This window comes from Protobothrops mucrosquamatus, unplaced genomic scaffold (genome assembly GCF_001527695.2).
Source record: "Protobothrops mucrosquamatus isolate PMUCROS unplaced genomic scaffold, P.Mucros_1.0 scaffold_290, whole genome shotgun sequence".
Taxonomy (NCBI): Eukaryota; Metazoa; Chordata; class Lepidosauria; order Squamata; family Viperidae; genus Protobothrops; species Protobothrops mucrosquamatus.
This window is the reverse complement of record NW_015386366.1, coordinates 503,812-521,827: the sequence shown is the minus strand read 5'-3', so window position 1 is coordinate 521,827 and position 18,016 is coordinate 503,812. Positions and strand designations below refer to the sequence as shown.

At 35.3% G+C, this 18,016-nt stretch overlaps 1 protein-coding gene across 1 annotated transcript; it reads right to left on the bottom strand.

Annotated features, from left to right (window-relative positions):
* Nucleotides 1-772: 772 nt before the first annotated feature.
* On the bottom strand, nucleotides 773-16,980 carry LOC107302781 (carnitine O-palmitoyltransferase 2, mitochondrial-like). Its single transcript, XM_015831933.2, has 5 exons — nucleotides 16,802-16,980; nucleotides 12,710-12,790; nucleotides 11,259-11,365; nucleotides 7,139-8,437; nucleotides 773-1,101 (listed from the first exon to the last, which is right to left on the bottom strand). The coding sequence occupies exons 1-5, from the start codon at nucleotides 16,978-16,980 to the stop codon at nucleotides 773-775; spliced, it is 1,995 nt and encodes a 664-aa protein (XP_015687419.2).
* Nucleotides 16,981-18,016: the final 1,036 nt, after the last annotated feature.

The window sequence follows — 18,016 nt, the reverse complement described above, 5'->3', positions numbered from 1 at the left end:
AACTAATAATATTGTAATAAAAGTTTGAAATACATGTTATTTTCAGAGAAACATATAGCTGAAAAGCTCATATGATTCAGAGTTACACATGAAATGTCTTAGATCTGAAGGTCAAATAGAAAAAGCAATGTTTATGGAGATTCTCAATGTTACAAAAATAACACTCATTATTAATGACTGGTCTGGCACACTGCTTTATACAATACACCGATACCATATCTGATTATTCACATTTAGATGAAATAATTTCAGCAAGCAAATGTAAAAGGAAAAAGTCACTTTATTTTAATAATATCCCCTTTTCACATGACAAAACATATTTGCACAGCTTTCTATGTTATGAAATACCACCTCAACATTTTGTTTTTTTAAATCCATTGTGCATTGGCTTTGTCAAATAAAAAGACATCTAATAAATAATTTACATAGTGGTTTACTTTTGCCGGATTTTGGAATTCCAATATTTTATACTCTTCAGCAAATGTTGATTTATTAGGCACATAAAGCTCCAGAAAATCAATAAAATTAATTGAAAATATTGGTATATTTTTATTTTTTTAAAAAAGAGAAGTTACAGAATATAATTGAGAACAAAGATTTAAGTATTATTATGTAATTAAAACTGCTTTAAGATTTAAAGTGTTCATTTTGAACACTTTGAACAGCTTTGTTTTGCTACTTAATCTACTATTACATTTCATAGTAATATATGCATTATTTAAATATCAGCTGTTTTTGAATCGTTATGTAGTCAATTCAAAATATTTTAATACTATTTAAGTTGTCTTTCTTCTAAGACTTCAAATATATCATCTAGTGTGCACTGAAGACATTTCAGATGGTCATCTAATTCCTGTTCCAAATAGCTAGTAATGACACATCCTACCCAGGTCTCAAACACATTATATCCAATCCCAAAACCATCTGGCACTACTGGTCCAAATCCACCATGATTAACTGCTGGAGTGCTTAGTGTACTAGTTGAAATGTTAATGTGGTTTATGTTTTTATAGGCTGGATCTTGATAAATATCAGGAATAGTTCCACCTCTGCGCTGGACAAGGTACTTCAAAGCAAATAAGTGGCGATCAAATCCTTGACCTGGATTAAAAAAAAAGGCAGATTCATTGAATATAAAAAGTGAGTAGGATCATTATACTATGAACACATTACATGATGAAAGCAAGCAGCATCTAACCATATATATATTCACTGTAAAGACTCATTAATACCAACAAATCAACATAATCAACATTTCTTGCACTGAAGTCATGGAATTCAGAGTGCTTCGTATTTGGTTGACTGTGGGATCTGATTAGGTTTGGTCCTTTATATGATTTCTGATTTCCAATAGCTGTGCAAGGAAACAACTCCTCCTACTTTATCATATTAAATTATAAATATTATAACTCTCCAAAAAGAGACTGAATAGTTTTACAGTGCACTAAGACATGAACTAATTTGTATGCTTTTGCTTAAGTTGTGACATGTATCTAGCCATTGAGCTTTATATAACTTGGGCTATGATTTAATATGTGGGTATATAAATCCAAATATTTGTGGCTTATACAATAAATTGCAGTTAAGTACTATATTATCAGTACGGTGTATCTGCTTTCTGCTTTTAGTATTTTATGTTATTATTTTATCTATTTTCTTTCTCCCAAACTTTTTCCTCATTCTGTTCTCTATTTACTTTTTCATCTTTCCTGTTAAACATTACTTCCATATTATTTAACATACCAAATGACATTTATAAATGACAATAAAAATAATCTGATAACTTCAGAATTTTTCATGGGATGCTAATTGGCAGTGACATGCAGAGACACACACAGAGAGACATACACACAAACACCAGCCCTAATTTTGTCAGAAGGAATACAGGATGCTTATTAAAATATCTTTTTATCTGTTTTTCACCAAACATTCAAAAACCAACTCTACAAACAAATGGCAACTTGAAATTTAGCTGCTTACCTGTAACTATGGTTGTTTGAGTGATCATCTGTCCAACAAATACAAGGGTTCTGTGCCTGCACCAAGCTCAACCAGAAATCTTCTGTAGGTGGGATTTCTGGCAGAAAGTGTTTCCCTACTGTGCATGCTCCTAGAAGAAACTCCTGCATTCCCCTCAGTTCTCAAGAGACTGTCATTTCAGTTCAGAAATCAGGAATACCTACCAAGGCAGGCACCTGTAGCAAGGAAAATTGTGGCTGAGTAAATGCATGGATGACAAGACAAAGAACTATAGTTACAGTTAAGTAATCTATTCTTCATTATGGTCTCTGGGCAGCACATGTATGGATAATAAGTAAGAGAATCTTGAAGGCTGTGGGTCAAGTATTACAGTTATGAAAGCACAGAGGATAATTCTGCTCTGTCACAATTGGCATTTACTCTTGCCAAAAGTCTACTTGGTAGCATCTTACGAATGTCAGCTGGTTGGACCAAATAGTTTCTTTATAGAGGTCCAACCAAATCCCATGAGAAAGAACTCTATAAATTGATGTTGGCATTTCTCACATCATAGAGAAGCAGCAGATGGTGTGAGATAAGCCAACCAACAATATAAAGCAATGAGGGATTTATACCGGATTGCATAATATTGTAAAGAAAATTTTAAAGGCAGAGAAGAACAGAACTCCTTGATGTTGCCTAAACAAAATGTCATGGATCACTGCACATCCAATGAAAAAAGAGTGTTCTTGGGATGGAGAAAAGAGTGCAATAAGAGTGCATTACTAGCTTATTTAAAAGGTAATTCCAACTCACTTTTGGAAAAGAAAATCCAATCCATTTGCAGTATCATCTTACCAAGATGTAATTACAGAAATGGAGTGAGTCTCTCTAAGAACATACAACTCATGGGTAAGCTGACATAACCATTACAAAGAAACCTAATTTAAAGAGAGATAGATTTTTAGTGGCCAGTGGCTAAATGGCTTCTTTGTGAATTAGGAATGCATGATAGAAAGATTCCATTGTGCCACTGACTGCCAGGGAGACATAAGATGAAACATTAGGCTGTTTCTGACATGGAAGTAGTGTTTAAAAAGTCATATTTTGTTTTAGAAGCAATTCTATCACATTCTTTTAACAAGTCTTGCTCATAGAAGACTCCCAAATGAAGGTAACAAATACAGGGATCATGCACCTTCCCATATTCAAAATTAAGAGAATGTGCAGCTGTAGGAGTTGAACCCTGAAATAAATTCAATAGAGAAAGAAACAAAAGCTGGAGTGTCTTTTTGTTGCTAGATTCTGAAAGCATTTTGGTGAAGTACATCAAAAGATAACTGTGATGATCTTTAGAATTCAGTAAGAGTAGGATTTCATCTGATTTCTAGAAAAACATTTTTCTCTTGACTACAACAGCAATCACTGAATATTCAGAACAATTATAAATAATTGTATTGCAGATGTTTCCCTATCAACTGAACTTTGTGCACTGGAGTAGGATAGAGGCAACTGGCTAACATTTGGGGGGAGAGCGTGTTTATGACCATAGAACAGAATGAAGTACAACCTTTTCAGTATTTGCCTCCAAGTCTAGGGTGTTATACAACCAATATGGTTGACACCATGAATCTGAGCAAGCACTGAATAGCAGGAGCCAAATCTGGGTGAAAGGTAAAAGAAAAAAGGCTTAGTGATGAGTCTAGAAAGTGCATACTACCTGAAAGTCCAACTAGATGCCAATATACAGTCAAACTAAAGAAGGGATCAGAAGAGCTTTGCTGTTTAAGCCATGAGTCCCAGTCTATTTTCACTGAGTACATTGGACTTGTTTTTTGTTTAACAATAGATGAGATAATGAAGCTATAAGCCAGTGATCAATGTAAATGTGAATGTCCAGGAGGTGGAGATGTGCCACCAGTCTGCATTTGCTGGAGAGCACCTGAAACTGGAGACAAGTGCTCCACAGTGTAAAATAGATACTTCTAGTGGGATGAGTGAAAGGCTAATTGAAAGCAAACATCTTTATTATAATCATGATCTACAATGCAAATAAATCCCTTAGATAGGAAAGGAGAAAGTTGTTTTACAATCTCATTTGGCTAAATTTCAAAGCTTGAATTTATCTGGTGACCATTAAGATGTAGTATTAATTGTTCCTCTCCTTTTGGCTTTGCTACTCAGTAATAAAAATTAGTCTTAGATGGAATGGTAGAATAGGCTTGATTGGAACTAGAGGTTTTTCCTACAAGAGAACAATCAGATGGTTGGACTGGCAGAAGAGTATGACAGACATATTTATGTGTTCCCTGCTGTTGGATAATTATAATCACTCTAGTCAATACTGAAATATCCAATGTAATACTCTGTAAGGCTTTAGATAGTGAGGGAGCCTGAAATGAAAGAAAGGATCATCTGATACAATCACTATGTTAAAAGATACACCATGCTTCTATATTACTCTCACAATGTGCCACCAAGGTCTGTGTGACCCAGCACCAGAGTACCAAGGGTGAAACTGGGAAGCAGATGAAGAGTTAATTGGATGTATACCTATCCACTAGCAATTTTTTTAAATCCTTTGTAATCTGCTAACTGTCTGTGTCCTGGCAGAGTAGGCCTTCTAGTCAGTTTTGAACCTATGAAAACTCTGTGATAGCCAAGCATAGGTTCAAATTGAATGACCTCTATCAGGAATGTAGAGATGCAGTCAATACTCATTTGTTGTTTGGAATGCTGCAGAGCCCTTGGGAGTAAAATGATACAAAACTCCTTTTTGTGGTATGCTAAATCAGACAGAAAAGAAACTATTTTCTCCAAGAGAAAAACTTAGCATGCTTGATCATTTGGAATCCAAATTTCTTTATTTCTTTGGAAGCTGGATTTGCTGCAAATCCTTAGCTAAATAGAAAAAGTCTGAAAGGACTGGTGTTGTCCTATGTATATAAGCTTCAGATGAACAAACATTTTAGAGTGTCAGCAGGAAAAGCTGGCTGTGCTACTTGAAGACTAAGGGCTTTGGGCATAGGCAATATACCAAAATAATAACCAATGGAGATTCTATTAAATAAATCTAATTCAGCTGGTACCACAAAATAAGACAGATGGGATTCTGGAGATTAGGTTCTCTGAATGCAGCTGGTAGTTATCTTGAATAGGTGGCAGTGTGTTAGGGCAAAGATTGTCAAGTCTGTACTGGGTGATTTGTTCAGACGATCACATCAGTTTATCCAAAAAGGCTACTTCAATCCTAGCAAGGTTCTATACCCTTGGAATGATCTACAATGGCAAATGGAACTGGCAAAAAGGATCAGGCTGTTTTATCCCTTAGCAAATGTAGTTTTTGTTGGCTTAGAAACTAGCAGTTGGCTTGACTTACTGATAGACAGAATGGAAAAAGCAGAGTAATAGTAACATTTGATTTGATTCTCTCTGAAAAGAAATTGCTTGTATCAGTGCAGCTTATTACTCCATTTAAGAAATGAGGTTCTTTCTATTTGCTCCTTACTTCCCCAAATTCCAAAAGGGAGTGGGAGAAGGCAAAATTCTTAGTTCTGGTTATGTTTATCCAATTAGGAGTGCTTTGGGGCACCAGAGAAGCATTGGTGGACCAATGTTTGTTACCTTCAGCCTAGGAGCATGAACTGTATGGATTCACTTCCTGCTAAAATCTCAGTTAAAGAAGGTTCCAGATAGAGTTTCAGTGCAAACACAGAATACCTATGCCTTTTGCACAGAGACCACAATAATGAAGAACAAGTATTATTATATACCTATGCCTGATCCATCATCTTCAATCTTCACAATGTTTGGGCTTCAACTTTACCCCTATCCTATTACTGGACGAAAAGCTAGCTCCTCCCAGAAGGCTAAAATGGTGAAGGCCTGCCTGATTCCAGGAAGAAAGATATTTCACAGGACAGCGGCTCTATTGATACAATAGTTACTAAATTAAAGAGCATTTTTTTCTTTGTAATTATAATAATCCCAAGCCAAAATTCCACATAATTTTTGGAAGATAAAGAACGTATATAAATATATAATTCTGGAACATATGGGATGATCTGGATATTATTCAGCTTATATGGTGCTTATAAGTGACTTCCTTCCTTCTATTGTATGATTCCCATATAGAACTGTAATCCAATGTTTGGTTATTGCTGTTTTTCCCCCCTAAAGTCTTCCTCTAATACAAATATATTTTATTTAATAAAAAATAATCATACATCTCCTTTTAAAATATTTTGTGCCCTAACTATCTTCCGTTTGGACAGATGATATTCTCTCATTTAAATAGATGCTATTGGTAGTCCCAGTTTAATAAACACTTGGATGTTAAGTGAAGCAGTTGCTAACTGTACTTATTATTTTATTTTGGCTTTTACTTTTTAGACCTTTGAAGGTTGTAAATGCAAGAACTGCTCATAAAGTTATTTCTTCATCACTGTTGTAACTGTGAAGAGTTGCTAAACAAAAACTACCTTTAGTAAATATTGGTTAATATAATTAAAAAGCAAAATAGTCCTCAAGTCAAGCTCAATTCTTGATGAAGGCTATGGCAGTTTCTTGACTGATATGGAAAAAATCTTGACAATCAGATTTAATTAGTGCTTGGATCGGGATCACCAGGAAATCCCAGCATTGTAGAAGTTGAAAAAAACTATTGAATAAGGCAATATCTAGCAATCCATTTTCATAGTGTCCAGAAGGAAACAAAAACATGTATCCTTTAACAGTTTGCAAAACTAGCATTTTTCTTCCAATAATTAAAAAAAACCTATATAGTATAGCAGTGGTATTGGATTAGAGATGGGGAGAGTAGGATTCAAATCCCCATTCAACTAGGAAGCATAATGACTTGAGTTACTTAGAAGACAGATATAAATGAAAGAATTAAAGTTTAAAAAAATGTTGCTACATTCTATATTTCTCTGTAACTTCATACCATAGCTATAACTATAACAAAGGTAGAACTAGGAACTATGGTAGTTAAACTATGTGAAAATTTCTAACTATCCTTTCCATAAAGTACATCCCACAATGGAAACCTCATTCTTTTCATATTCTATAAAGTTAAAAGACACATAAATAGTTATTTGACAGTCCAAATAAGTATCATTACTAGACTTTATCACAAGACTTAGCTAAAACAAATAACAAAATATTGAAAAGACCTAACCTAATGTAGCATCCAATTGCAAGCGTTTGTGGTACTTTGAACATTCTTCAATCATATTTCTCATATCTTGAATGCTATGCTTTCCTCGTTCAGCAATAAATGCATCTGTACACCTTTTAGTGTACACAGATGTTGGTCGAATTGTTTCAGTGCGACCATGTTTAAAAGCTGCAGTACTACATGCTTCATAAGAAGGAAGAAACTTTCCATATTGATGATAGACAGCCATTTGACAAGCAAGTTGAAAAATAGCATCTGGACTCAAGTTTTTATTCACTATATAATCTTTCCCATATTTTTCATACCTAAATGATTTTACGAGAAACTTTTTCAATGTTTCATCAAATTTCTTACATGCAGCATTTATTGCAGATGTTATTGAATGATTCAAATTAAATTCAAGCTTGTCACAAGCTGTAACAAATAAAGCTGGACTGGATCCTGGCAGAAGAGCTGGATGCTCTGTACTGTCTCTATAGACTTCATTAATGAAACGCAGAATCGCAACACCATCTCCCCAAGAGTGTTCAAAATTTATTCCTGCATTTCCATCACTAGTGACAATCAGACTAAAGGATTTGTCAAACCAGCGATTAAAACCATATCCATGAAGAAAACAATGAGTTATTTCAATTTCATCTTGCGGGGAAGCATTATCTAAACAAAGGCAGAAGACCGAACTGTCAATTTTCTTCAAGCATCCTTCATTACCATTTTGGATAAGTTGCTGCCTTACATTTGCCCAAGTATTTCTTTCTTCAGTTGTGAGACATGAAAGTTCAAATCTAGGCAAGCGATCAGCATCAAATATTATTTGTGCTAAATGAGCTTGAATTTCAGATGGATGTAGAATGTTGCCAAAAGGATCCAGTACTTCAAAAACATAAAGATGACCATTTCTCATCACCAACAAATGTCTTGCAAATTCACTTGTAAATAATGTATCCTTACTTAAATTAGGTATCCTGGTACTATTGAAGAGAGATTTATACTGTGACATGTCTAAAGGATAAGCATTCACTAAATATGCTCCATACCAGGATAGAGTAGGTGGAAGAGCGCGGATGAAGTATTTGAACATTTTACTTTGACCCCATTTGCGGTTTACATAATATATATCTGGCCGTAAATAGTCATTCTTCAAGGAGTTAAGAAATTTTAACGCTGAAACAACAAGATTGGTTGCTCTAACTACTTGATTATTGTATCCAGGTTTGGGATCAGGATTTAAAGAAATGAAAGGGTTGTAGTTGAAAACAACTGGATCCCTCGAAGAAAGATACATGTCATACCAGGGTCCTACAAAAATAAAAACAATTCAGTTAACAAAATACAGTTAAACGTTTGATACATAAACTTGGAAAACTGCAGTTTGAATAGATGTATTACAGAAAATCAAACAGGTCCCTTCAAATCTGCTTCATTCTTCATTTTTTTAAAATACCAGAAAAGCTGCATTTATTTTTGTAACTTTCTGTAAAACATACAGCCTTTCTTAATATACAATTTTAAAAAGACAAATATTTTTAATATATGTGTCTGAGTATGCTCTTAGTTATAATCTGTGAAGTTAGAGATAAAGAAGCTAAGGAATCTAGTGAATGCATAATGTTTAGATTTTTTACTGAGCTCTTCAGTTTGGCTTTTTGTACCGTGTAATTGATGTATGGCATATGATCCTCCAGCATTTCCTGAATATACAGAACATAGCTTGTTAATCATAGCACCAATACAGCATTCTATTTCCATTCTTTTCACAGGATTAAATCAATTCATTTATTTCTTATAAACAATTAAGAGTCTAGCATGACCTTGATTTCTCTGGCATAATTCTGGAAGAACTATCCACACTAGAAATACCTTCAATTAAATTGATATATTATTTTTCTTTAATTGTATTTAAACATCTTGTGAAAAAATGGATTAATTTCAAACTAATGCCATATCATATTGTTACTTTTTAATCAATCAAATAAAAATGGCACGTCTTCACATTTGTATGTTTCCTTAATAATCTGGCATTCAAGTTGACATAATTTGTTACTCTAGTTAGTTCTACCCAAACATCTATCTGTACCACAATCTTCCCAGAATGATTCTGAGTTCAGATCAAAAGCTCTTCAAATTGATAACAAATGTGAAGCTATTCTTAAGGTCTGTGTTATTACTAGATGGCATTATTGCTATTGGTGTATCAATATGACTAATGAGAAGCAACTTTTCTACTTTACTTACAAGATGGCATTAATAAAATACAATTAATCTGGATATACAGTAGTTGAAAGGCAATTAATTTGACTGGAATATATAAGCATTATTGTATCTCTATGAAACTGCCCCAGTGCTTATGACTGCAAAGGCTCTGCAACTCCCTCCAGCCACCTGTCTGCCCCCAATCTATGCCCTTTTGGCTGCCCTGCATAGTGCCACTTGACAATGACAGCACCAGGGCTGAAGTAGATGCCCATGACCTTCAGTGGGCTCAGCCAGCGGTCACTGCCTCCGGGCTGCTACTTCAGTTTCAGCACTGCCCTGCCCCTGAGAAATATTGCTTCAAGCCTCACCAGCACCATTGTGCAAAGCCCCAGTTTCCCCTGCCACCCTGCACTTCATAGGCTTTGCTGCACCCAGCTGACTTTTGCCACTTTACTCCTGCTGATGATCTTGGGCCAACCATTTCTCTCTCGGTCCTAGGAAGAAGGCAATAGTAAACCTTTTCTGAAATCTTGTCAAGATAACTGCGGGGACTAATCCAGGCAATCACAGGAATCAAGACAGAAATACACACACACATACACACACACACAAACAAACAAATAATCTCAAATATACCATTTCATACAAATGCTGATTTATGATCAGATATTCCATGGAATATCAAGGCAATGCATTGTCGATCACAATGTACATTATTGTATAGGATTTTATTGTGCAAATCAAACATACAATAATGCAACTTAACTGAACTTAATTTATTCTACGTAATTAAAAAATAATACAAAAATAAAAACAAATCCTAAACACGACTTCTTTCCCTAACACCCAGTTGAATGGGACAAATTATTTCATAAAGATAAGGCAATTGTACTCTCTGCTAGTCTCATCCAAATATTAACCACCTCAGTCCTATTTAGCTTCTGAGCCCAGAGAAAGCTAGTTAAATACTACTACCTGCTGAAATACTTTAAGTAAAAATAATAATAATAATTAAAATTGTTATGTTTAAATCATTTTAATTTTTATTCATTTCATTTCTTTGTATTTGACTTATTTTTGCAAATTTTTCAAAGTAATTAAATGAGATTTCTAAACAATATTGCACCCAACTATTATCCTACAAATTCTTATAAGATAATATTTTAATTTGCTTTTGTAAAATTTTTTTGTAAAAATTATGGATTTTCACCTGTTTTTCATTTCTATAGAGTTTCATACATTTCTTCTTAGTTTGTAAATGAGATATAGAAAATAAGATGAACATCATAGCTTATGAGCAGAACTTCAGAAATAGCCTACCTCATATAACACATTTAACAGAGGCATATTTTGATCATAACACGTTATTTCATATTTCTGTTTGAATAAGTTCTTAAATTTCATGAGTTCATACATGAAAACATGTATGATTTCAGTGAATCTCCAATTCAGCAGTGATTATATTCCATTCAAGATAATATTTTTTCAAAGATAGTCTGTAGGGTCAGCCTCCTTAGTACTTGGTAGGATAATGATTTTAAAAAATAGTCCATTCTTTTCCTGTGATCCTTTTCTCATGATCTTGGAGGCTACATAAATCATTAAGGAGCCTGATAAAGATCCAAATTACTTGCTTGCAGACGACCTTTAAATTATTCTAGGAGACAATCAAATTAGTATGGGCCATGGAACTCCAATGAAACAGTTTACCATCCTATTGCCTTCATCATAAGTGAACATGCCATTGCATAACCTATTTTTTAAGCTTAGGATAAAAAAACCTACAGTTTCAAAACAGATACTATGCTTATAAAGCCAGGTCATCAAAGACAAATTATATTTGCTCAATACAAATAGATAGCAAATAAAAAGCTTAAATAATGTAAGTCTGACTCAAGAATAATCAAGAATATTAAAAACAAACCTGATATATAACTTGTATGATTATTAATCCGATCATGTTCAAGAAGATCACGATGTATGATCTTCCCCTCTCCTTTTCCAAACTCTGTAGCAATTTTTACAGTATGTCTAGAAATTACAAATGGATTATGGTATTGCAAGGTTATTACTGCGCTTAAATAGGCATTTAAATTATAATTGTATAATTATAACTACATTTATAATTTATTATTTAATTATAATAAAATATTTTTTTTCATATATGTTAGTGGTCAGGAACTTTTCCAGATGCTATGCACAATCATGTGGGAACAAACATATTAAAGTCCGTGAAATTGTCCAGTATTGTAAGATTTCAGTGTTTCTAGCTAATCTCAGAAGATTTTGGAAAAATTGTCTTCCACAAAACCGGTCCCTGATGCCAAAAAATGATGGGGATAGCTGTTTAAAGGCATCAGGCTAGAAATTGGGAGACTGTGAGTTGTAGTCCTGCCTTAGGCACAAAGTCATCTGCTTAACCTTGGGCCTAAGAAAGTGACAATGGCAAACCACTACTGAAAAAAACCTTGCTAAGAAAACTGCAGGAATTGGTCCAGGCAGTTTCCAAGAGTTAGACACAATCAAATAGAAGGGGGAAAAACACATTTACACACTTTAGGCTATACGATACTGCTGTGGATTAATATACATATACCCATGCCAAAGATTTCACTGAAAAATAAAAAAATGGCACAATGGAAAAATTACCTAATACTGCCTGTATTTTATATGTAACAATGTAACAATAGTCCAAAGAATTTTGGCTTATGTTCATGTGCAGAGCGTTACCTGATCACTTTGTTTGGCTCCCCACGTTAGTCCAAGAAGCTAAAGTAACCAGAACTAAGCAGAAAGAAAAGCTGTAAAATAGAATTTCTGGTCTTCCATTCTACTTAGAAACCAGACTATAGAAACAGTATCTATAGTTAGTTTCTAGGATTGTTGAGGAGATAGTTAGTTTATAATTATATTCTCTCTCCTGCTAGTGAAACAAACTAAGTTGGAACAAGTGGGAAAGATGCAACAATACGTTCTTATTGAGTATAAATGATAAGCCAGAGTTCTATAGAATTTTGACCTAGTGCTATGTATAAATATGCTGTTTAGTCCACTGATTTCATCAATAGCTCTCTAGAGTTCCAGACAATAACTTTGCTCAGTAAATCAGAAGATGTTGAAGGCTGTATCTGGAATTTTTTGGGGTGTGTGTGTGCGCAAAACAATAATTCAGCATTGCCCTATAATTTATCCTCTAGGTGAAACCAGCAAGAGAAAATACATTAAGAAAACAAAGAGTTGACTATTTAAGGTACCAAATACAATCATTTACAGAGAAACAAGTATTTTGTATATTTTGATCTATTTATATTTTTAAAAATATAATTGCTATATCTGTTCTTTTATTATACAATTATATAATGTCTTTTCTTATACCTGTATTGTTGATCATTCAATAGTGGCTTCTGAGCAGCTAAATATCTATTGATAGTGTCCTCCAGTTTAGGAATAGGCAACCTGAAAATAGATATTAACAAATTATAAACTACTTTTTCATATCAGTCGTCTCATTTCATTTATGAACTTAATTGTCATTTATTTACAGTTTTTTTTGAGGGGCATAATATTAGTTCCATCAAGGAGAATGGCAACAATCCCTTGCTCACAGATGATTACCTTAACCCAGCCTCTAGTCACCTTGCTGGATGTTTTCACTAACTAGGATAGACAGAGATACAGATAGATGTAGCAAAGTAATCCATTCAGTACAACCATATGGATGAGTAGCTGTTTTTCCTGCCTACTAATTATTCCAAAACTGAAGCAGTATTTAATAACAAGAGTCTTACAATTAAGTTAGACTTATTTGTATTATATTTGTTGTAATATCCTCCCAATAATCAAAAGGTATCCTGGCCATTCAGACACTGCTCATCTCCAGTAGCTGCTTAAGGACAAACAAACTGTGATTACAGTGCAGGTGGCCAGATTCTGCGCAGCAGCACTGGGATTCGTCAGAAACATGTGATTAATCCACCATAGCTATTTTACACAACTAACGCAGCAAACCCTTTTGCATTATTATTCTTTTGCATTTTAGTATTCAGTGACCATGAGCCTCACAGTCTGATATTATAGTATAGCTAGGCCATGCTGCATTTTGCTCATGAGTAACTGACAGATTGGATGCCAAATTGTGATTTTAATATAGATTTTATCTCTTATTTATTATTTTATTGTAGAATTTTTTGCCAGATGTTCCTTGAGTGTTTTTAATTTGTTCTAGTCTCTGACTGTAATAAACTTACTTAACTTGTGTTGTAATAGATCTTTGAAATACCGTAGTAAAGAATTGTTATTTCATAAAATCTAACTTAATAAATCTTAATTATAAAAATAATATCTAGGTTTATTTTTAAATATAGAATCCTTACTACACTGAGGTTAGTTGTTTGATTGTAGATATTTCTTTACCCAGCTAGGTAACATTATTGGTGAAAGTAAGCAGGAGGTTTACTCCCTGATGGGAGTGTGGTTTTTTTTCTCCCCTTTGGTAGTTCCTTGACTAGGATATTTTTTTTCTACTTGATGTTTGTCTGATGTTAATCCCTGCTTATCTGAATTTGGACTGCTGGAGACTTGTGTTCTGGTCTTTTTATTTCCTTCTTAGCTTTTTTAATTTTCTCTTTTGAATATTGCGTAACTATGGTTTATCTCTATGGGTCTACTGATAGCTGATTGTCAGAATACCAAGCTTCCAGGAATTCACTAGCATTTTTGAATTTGTCTTGGTCTAACAGTTTCTCAGTTGAAACTGTGGTTGAATCTCTCCATGTATTGTGAGATTAAAGAGTTTTCATTGTGTCTTCTGTCATTCATGGATGCACTCTGCTAATCGCCCATTCATCTCACACAATGGCTGTTCATACATTGTATAATGTAGATGACTCCTGTTTTTCTTGGGCAATTGGGTCTTTTGGTTTGCTTAAGATATTTCAGAGTGTTGTGGTTATGCTGTGTAGTTATAATAGTTTGTTGGTTTTTTCTGAGATCTTTTTGATGTGTGGTAGTATTGTCCTTTTCATGGCTTGTGCTGGTTGTGCTGTAGTGGGTTGAGTAGTCAGGCACTTTTTGTTAAAGTTCCATAGGTATCCATTGTAGATGTGGTCTGTTTCCTTTTTTCTAGGTTGCTGCAATGCATTTATGCTCATCTGAATAATGTTCTTACACAGCAAAGGATGAACCACGGTTATCATAGACAGAACACAATACATACAGATAGCCAAAGAATTACTGGAGGACAAAGAAATCTATATCCCTATAAAAACGATCCATTACAGAAACTGGACAATCAGATCAAGAGAACCTTCAATGACCTAACCAAGAAAGGGTAAAATCACAAAAGAACAGTGATAGATGAAAAGCATAAAACAATACCCTAATCAAGGAACTACTAAGGAAAAAAGCATACCTGCATAAGGCAAAACTACTCTATAACAGGAAGCAAATTCCATATTTAATCACACTGATGAGATTGCCTATTTGGGTAATGAAATGTCTGCAAGCAAACAGCCAGGCTCAGAGAGCACAAGGACTTCATAGTTCAACCCTGATCTACATATAGTTTCTTTTATTAAATCTAAGTATTTTCATACTTCATAGATTTGTTCTTAAGTGACTGTCTTCCAAAACTACTTTATTTGTTTCAAACATTTATAAAAATTATTTTAGAAGCAACTTTTAATGATTTGAAGAATTGTCTATATTAATTCACCTTTTTATAATTAGAAACCTAAGCAGAACAATCAGGCTTTCCTAATTTTTGCTTATTATTTTGATCCCTTTCAGATAATTTTTGAACCCATTCAGACTATTCCAGTTTTATAGAGTGGAATTTAACTATTCTACTTTTAGGAGAAAATAGGAAGTTCTTCATAGAAAATATGAAAAATATGAAAAATTTAAAATGTTTAAAATATTTAATTCCATAAAATACATAATAGCAGATTAAATATTTTACCAAAGTATTCTGGCTTTTTAATGTTTAAATTTTGCTTGATATTATTAGGCTAATCAGGTATCAACTTTTTTATTACTAATTTTTAACTTGCTTTTGCATTTTATTATTAATTATAGTCATTTTTCTCCTTTTTTTAAAAAATTAACATTTTAAAAAAGGTCACTTTATATATAAAAAACTTATTTTAAATGTTAAATAGTAAATAAAATCTACTGTCACTTTCCACTTTCCCAGTGTCTGCTGAGTAGTTTCTTGTTTAGAGATGAACAAAAGAAATTCTGCCTGTGTCATCATATAATGAATGGCTGCATTCTTCCGAGTCCTTTATGGACAACACTTTTGGGTTAAATCTGAGCCTCCTTTTCTTGTATTTGTAATTTTTCCAACTCAGCATACAGTCATGGATTACATGCATGCAATCTCAAACCTAAAACCATTTTCAGAAGCCTTTTCCTAAATCCTGTACTCTTTGTGGGTAAACGCATATTCATTGCTTCCATCCCTATCAGTGCAATGGTGACAAGCAAAGCAAACCACGGCATTTTCCAGCCGTCTGTATTTCACCAGGCGTACAGTATGTAGCAGGCTGCATTGAAATGGATTGGTGAAATAGGGCTTTCTTGCTTGGTCACTACAATGTCTACTAGCTCAGATAACCTATTTGCATAGATAGGTACACACCTCAGGCAACATATCAGCACCTGGCATTCTCAGATCATTTTTCTCATCCCATTTCTCCTCCAAAAAACAGCAGATTAAGTAGTACTGGGTAATTCCTCTTCCCAACAAATGCTTGCCTCATTGGACTCTCTGGGGGAAGTTCCTTGAAGAATATTTTTGTCTGGATTTACGAACTGTTGGATGAGGGCACCTGAACGCAAACATTTTTGCTTCGACACTATGATAGGGCAGAAAGAGATTGGGCTTTGTATGGGGAATCTTCACAGGAGAGCTCCATTAGAAAAAGAAGCTATCCCAGGCCTCTATCAACCCCCTCCAGCTCAGCTGCTCTGCCTCCGATGGCAACGGGGATGCTATTTTATCAAAGAGGCCCAACGGCTTAAATAGTACTGTTTGGGTTACATTCACAAAGAGTGGATGAGAAATGTGGCATCCGAGTGCTTTCCCCTACAATCGAGTGGAGCTACACTGCGGACCTGCACCTTTTTCGCCGAGCCCTGAAAACCCATCTATTTCGTGCGGCCAGCCTGGCGTAGTCTTAATTAGGTTTTAGTATAGGTTTTTATATGGGGTATTTTAGAGCAGGCCTTTATTTATTTGATTTGATTTTAGAATAGATATTTATTGTGATTTTTATTATCGCCTGTTCACCGCCCTGAGTCCCGTAAGGGAGATAGGGCGGTATACAAATCTAAACAAACAAACAAACAAACAAACAAACAAACTGCAAGAATGGGGGAGGGGGAGGATGTTTTCGATGTACTCTTAAGTCTGCTTACTCCTCCCCCCTTCCCCTTTCCATGAAACTTGGTGAACGGCAGAGGAACCTGGGCAAGCTGGGCTGGAAATGCATGGTAGGAATGGTGCTTCGATGCACGAAATGATGATCCATGTCCTGCTCCGACACGATCCCCTCCGGCTGTCCTACGGTCCTCCAGTACTGGCGGCGGCAGCTAAGCGCGCACCGCAGCATCGAGGCGCCCCACGGGGGCTTCGCTCGGCGCATGTCGGGCTGCTCCGACCGGAGAGGGAAGAGAAAGGGGGCGAAATGCCACCCCCCCCACCGCAACCGATTCTCGGCGGCACGCGCTCCTCGGAATGGCGGCAAACGGCCGAAGGCGGTAGGCGAGAAGGCCTCCGCCTGGTATCCAAGGCAACCGGAGAATGCGAGAAGCCGTTTCGCGTCTGAGGGGGCAGCGCGGGTGCCGAGCGAGGGCGCGATGGTTGCCTTGCTCGCCTACCGCTGCGTTGACCCCTGAGCCTCATGGCGGGGCGCGGCGTTTGAAGAAGCGCTGGCCGGCTGAGCTTTATTGCTAAATTATTTATCGGGTACCTAACTGACGTGGGAAGCGTCAGAAGTTTTTCCCTCCCCACCGTGTCGCGGGAATAACTGAGAATCCACATCGTCGCCGGTCCCATTTACTGAGACTTATCACCGTTCCTTCCCATCTCTCCCCTGAAGGGGGACATGTATGGGCTGGAGTTTATTAAAACACGACCTATAATTTGAAAATAACAAGAAAATAAAGCTTTGTATATGTTCATTTTTTAAAAAAAAATACCGATAGAATTTCCTAAGTGTTTTTTTTCCCCCCGGTAGGTTATCAAATGCTTTGAGATGTGTACTCTTAAATACACGTGAATCAAAACACTACAGAAATATGCCGTATTTGGAAATAGAATAAAAATCCCAATTCAATTTTTCTTGTTTTTTTAAACAATGGAAATGGGGCAGTGATGAATTTCTAGCTAAAGTATTTCACCTACCATGAAAAAAAGTTGCTGGAAATTAGGCAACATATAAATCATTATTACTATTAATAATAATCAGGCAGATTTTTTAATGCTTCATCTTCCTAAGTAAAGTCACAGGAAAAAATCGTTTCTATGGTTCTAATTTATCTGATGGGATTACCTTGTAGTCAATGTTAAAAGCCATTGGCATTGTCATTATTTTCTGGGGTGGATGGAGGGAGGGAGAGCCTAGCAATCATTTTCCCATTAAAATCTAATTAATGAAAAGCATCTTGCCCCACAAAATT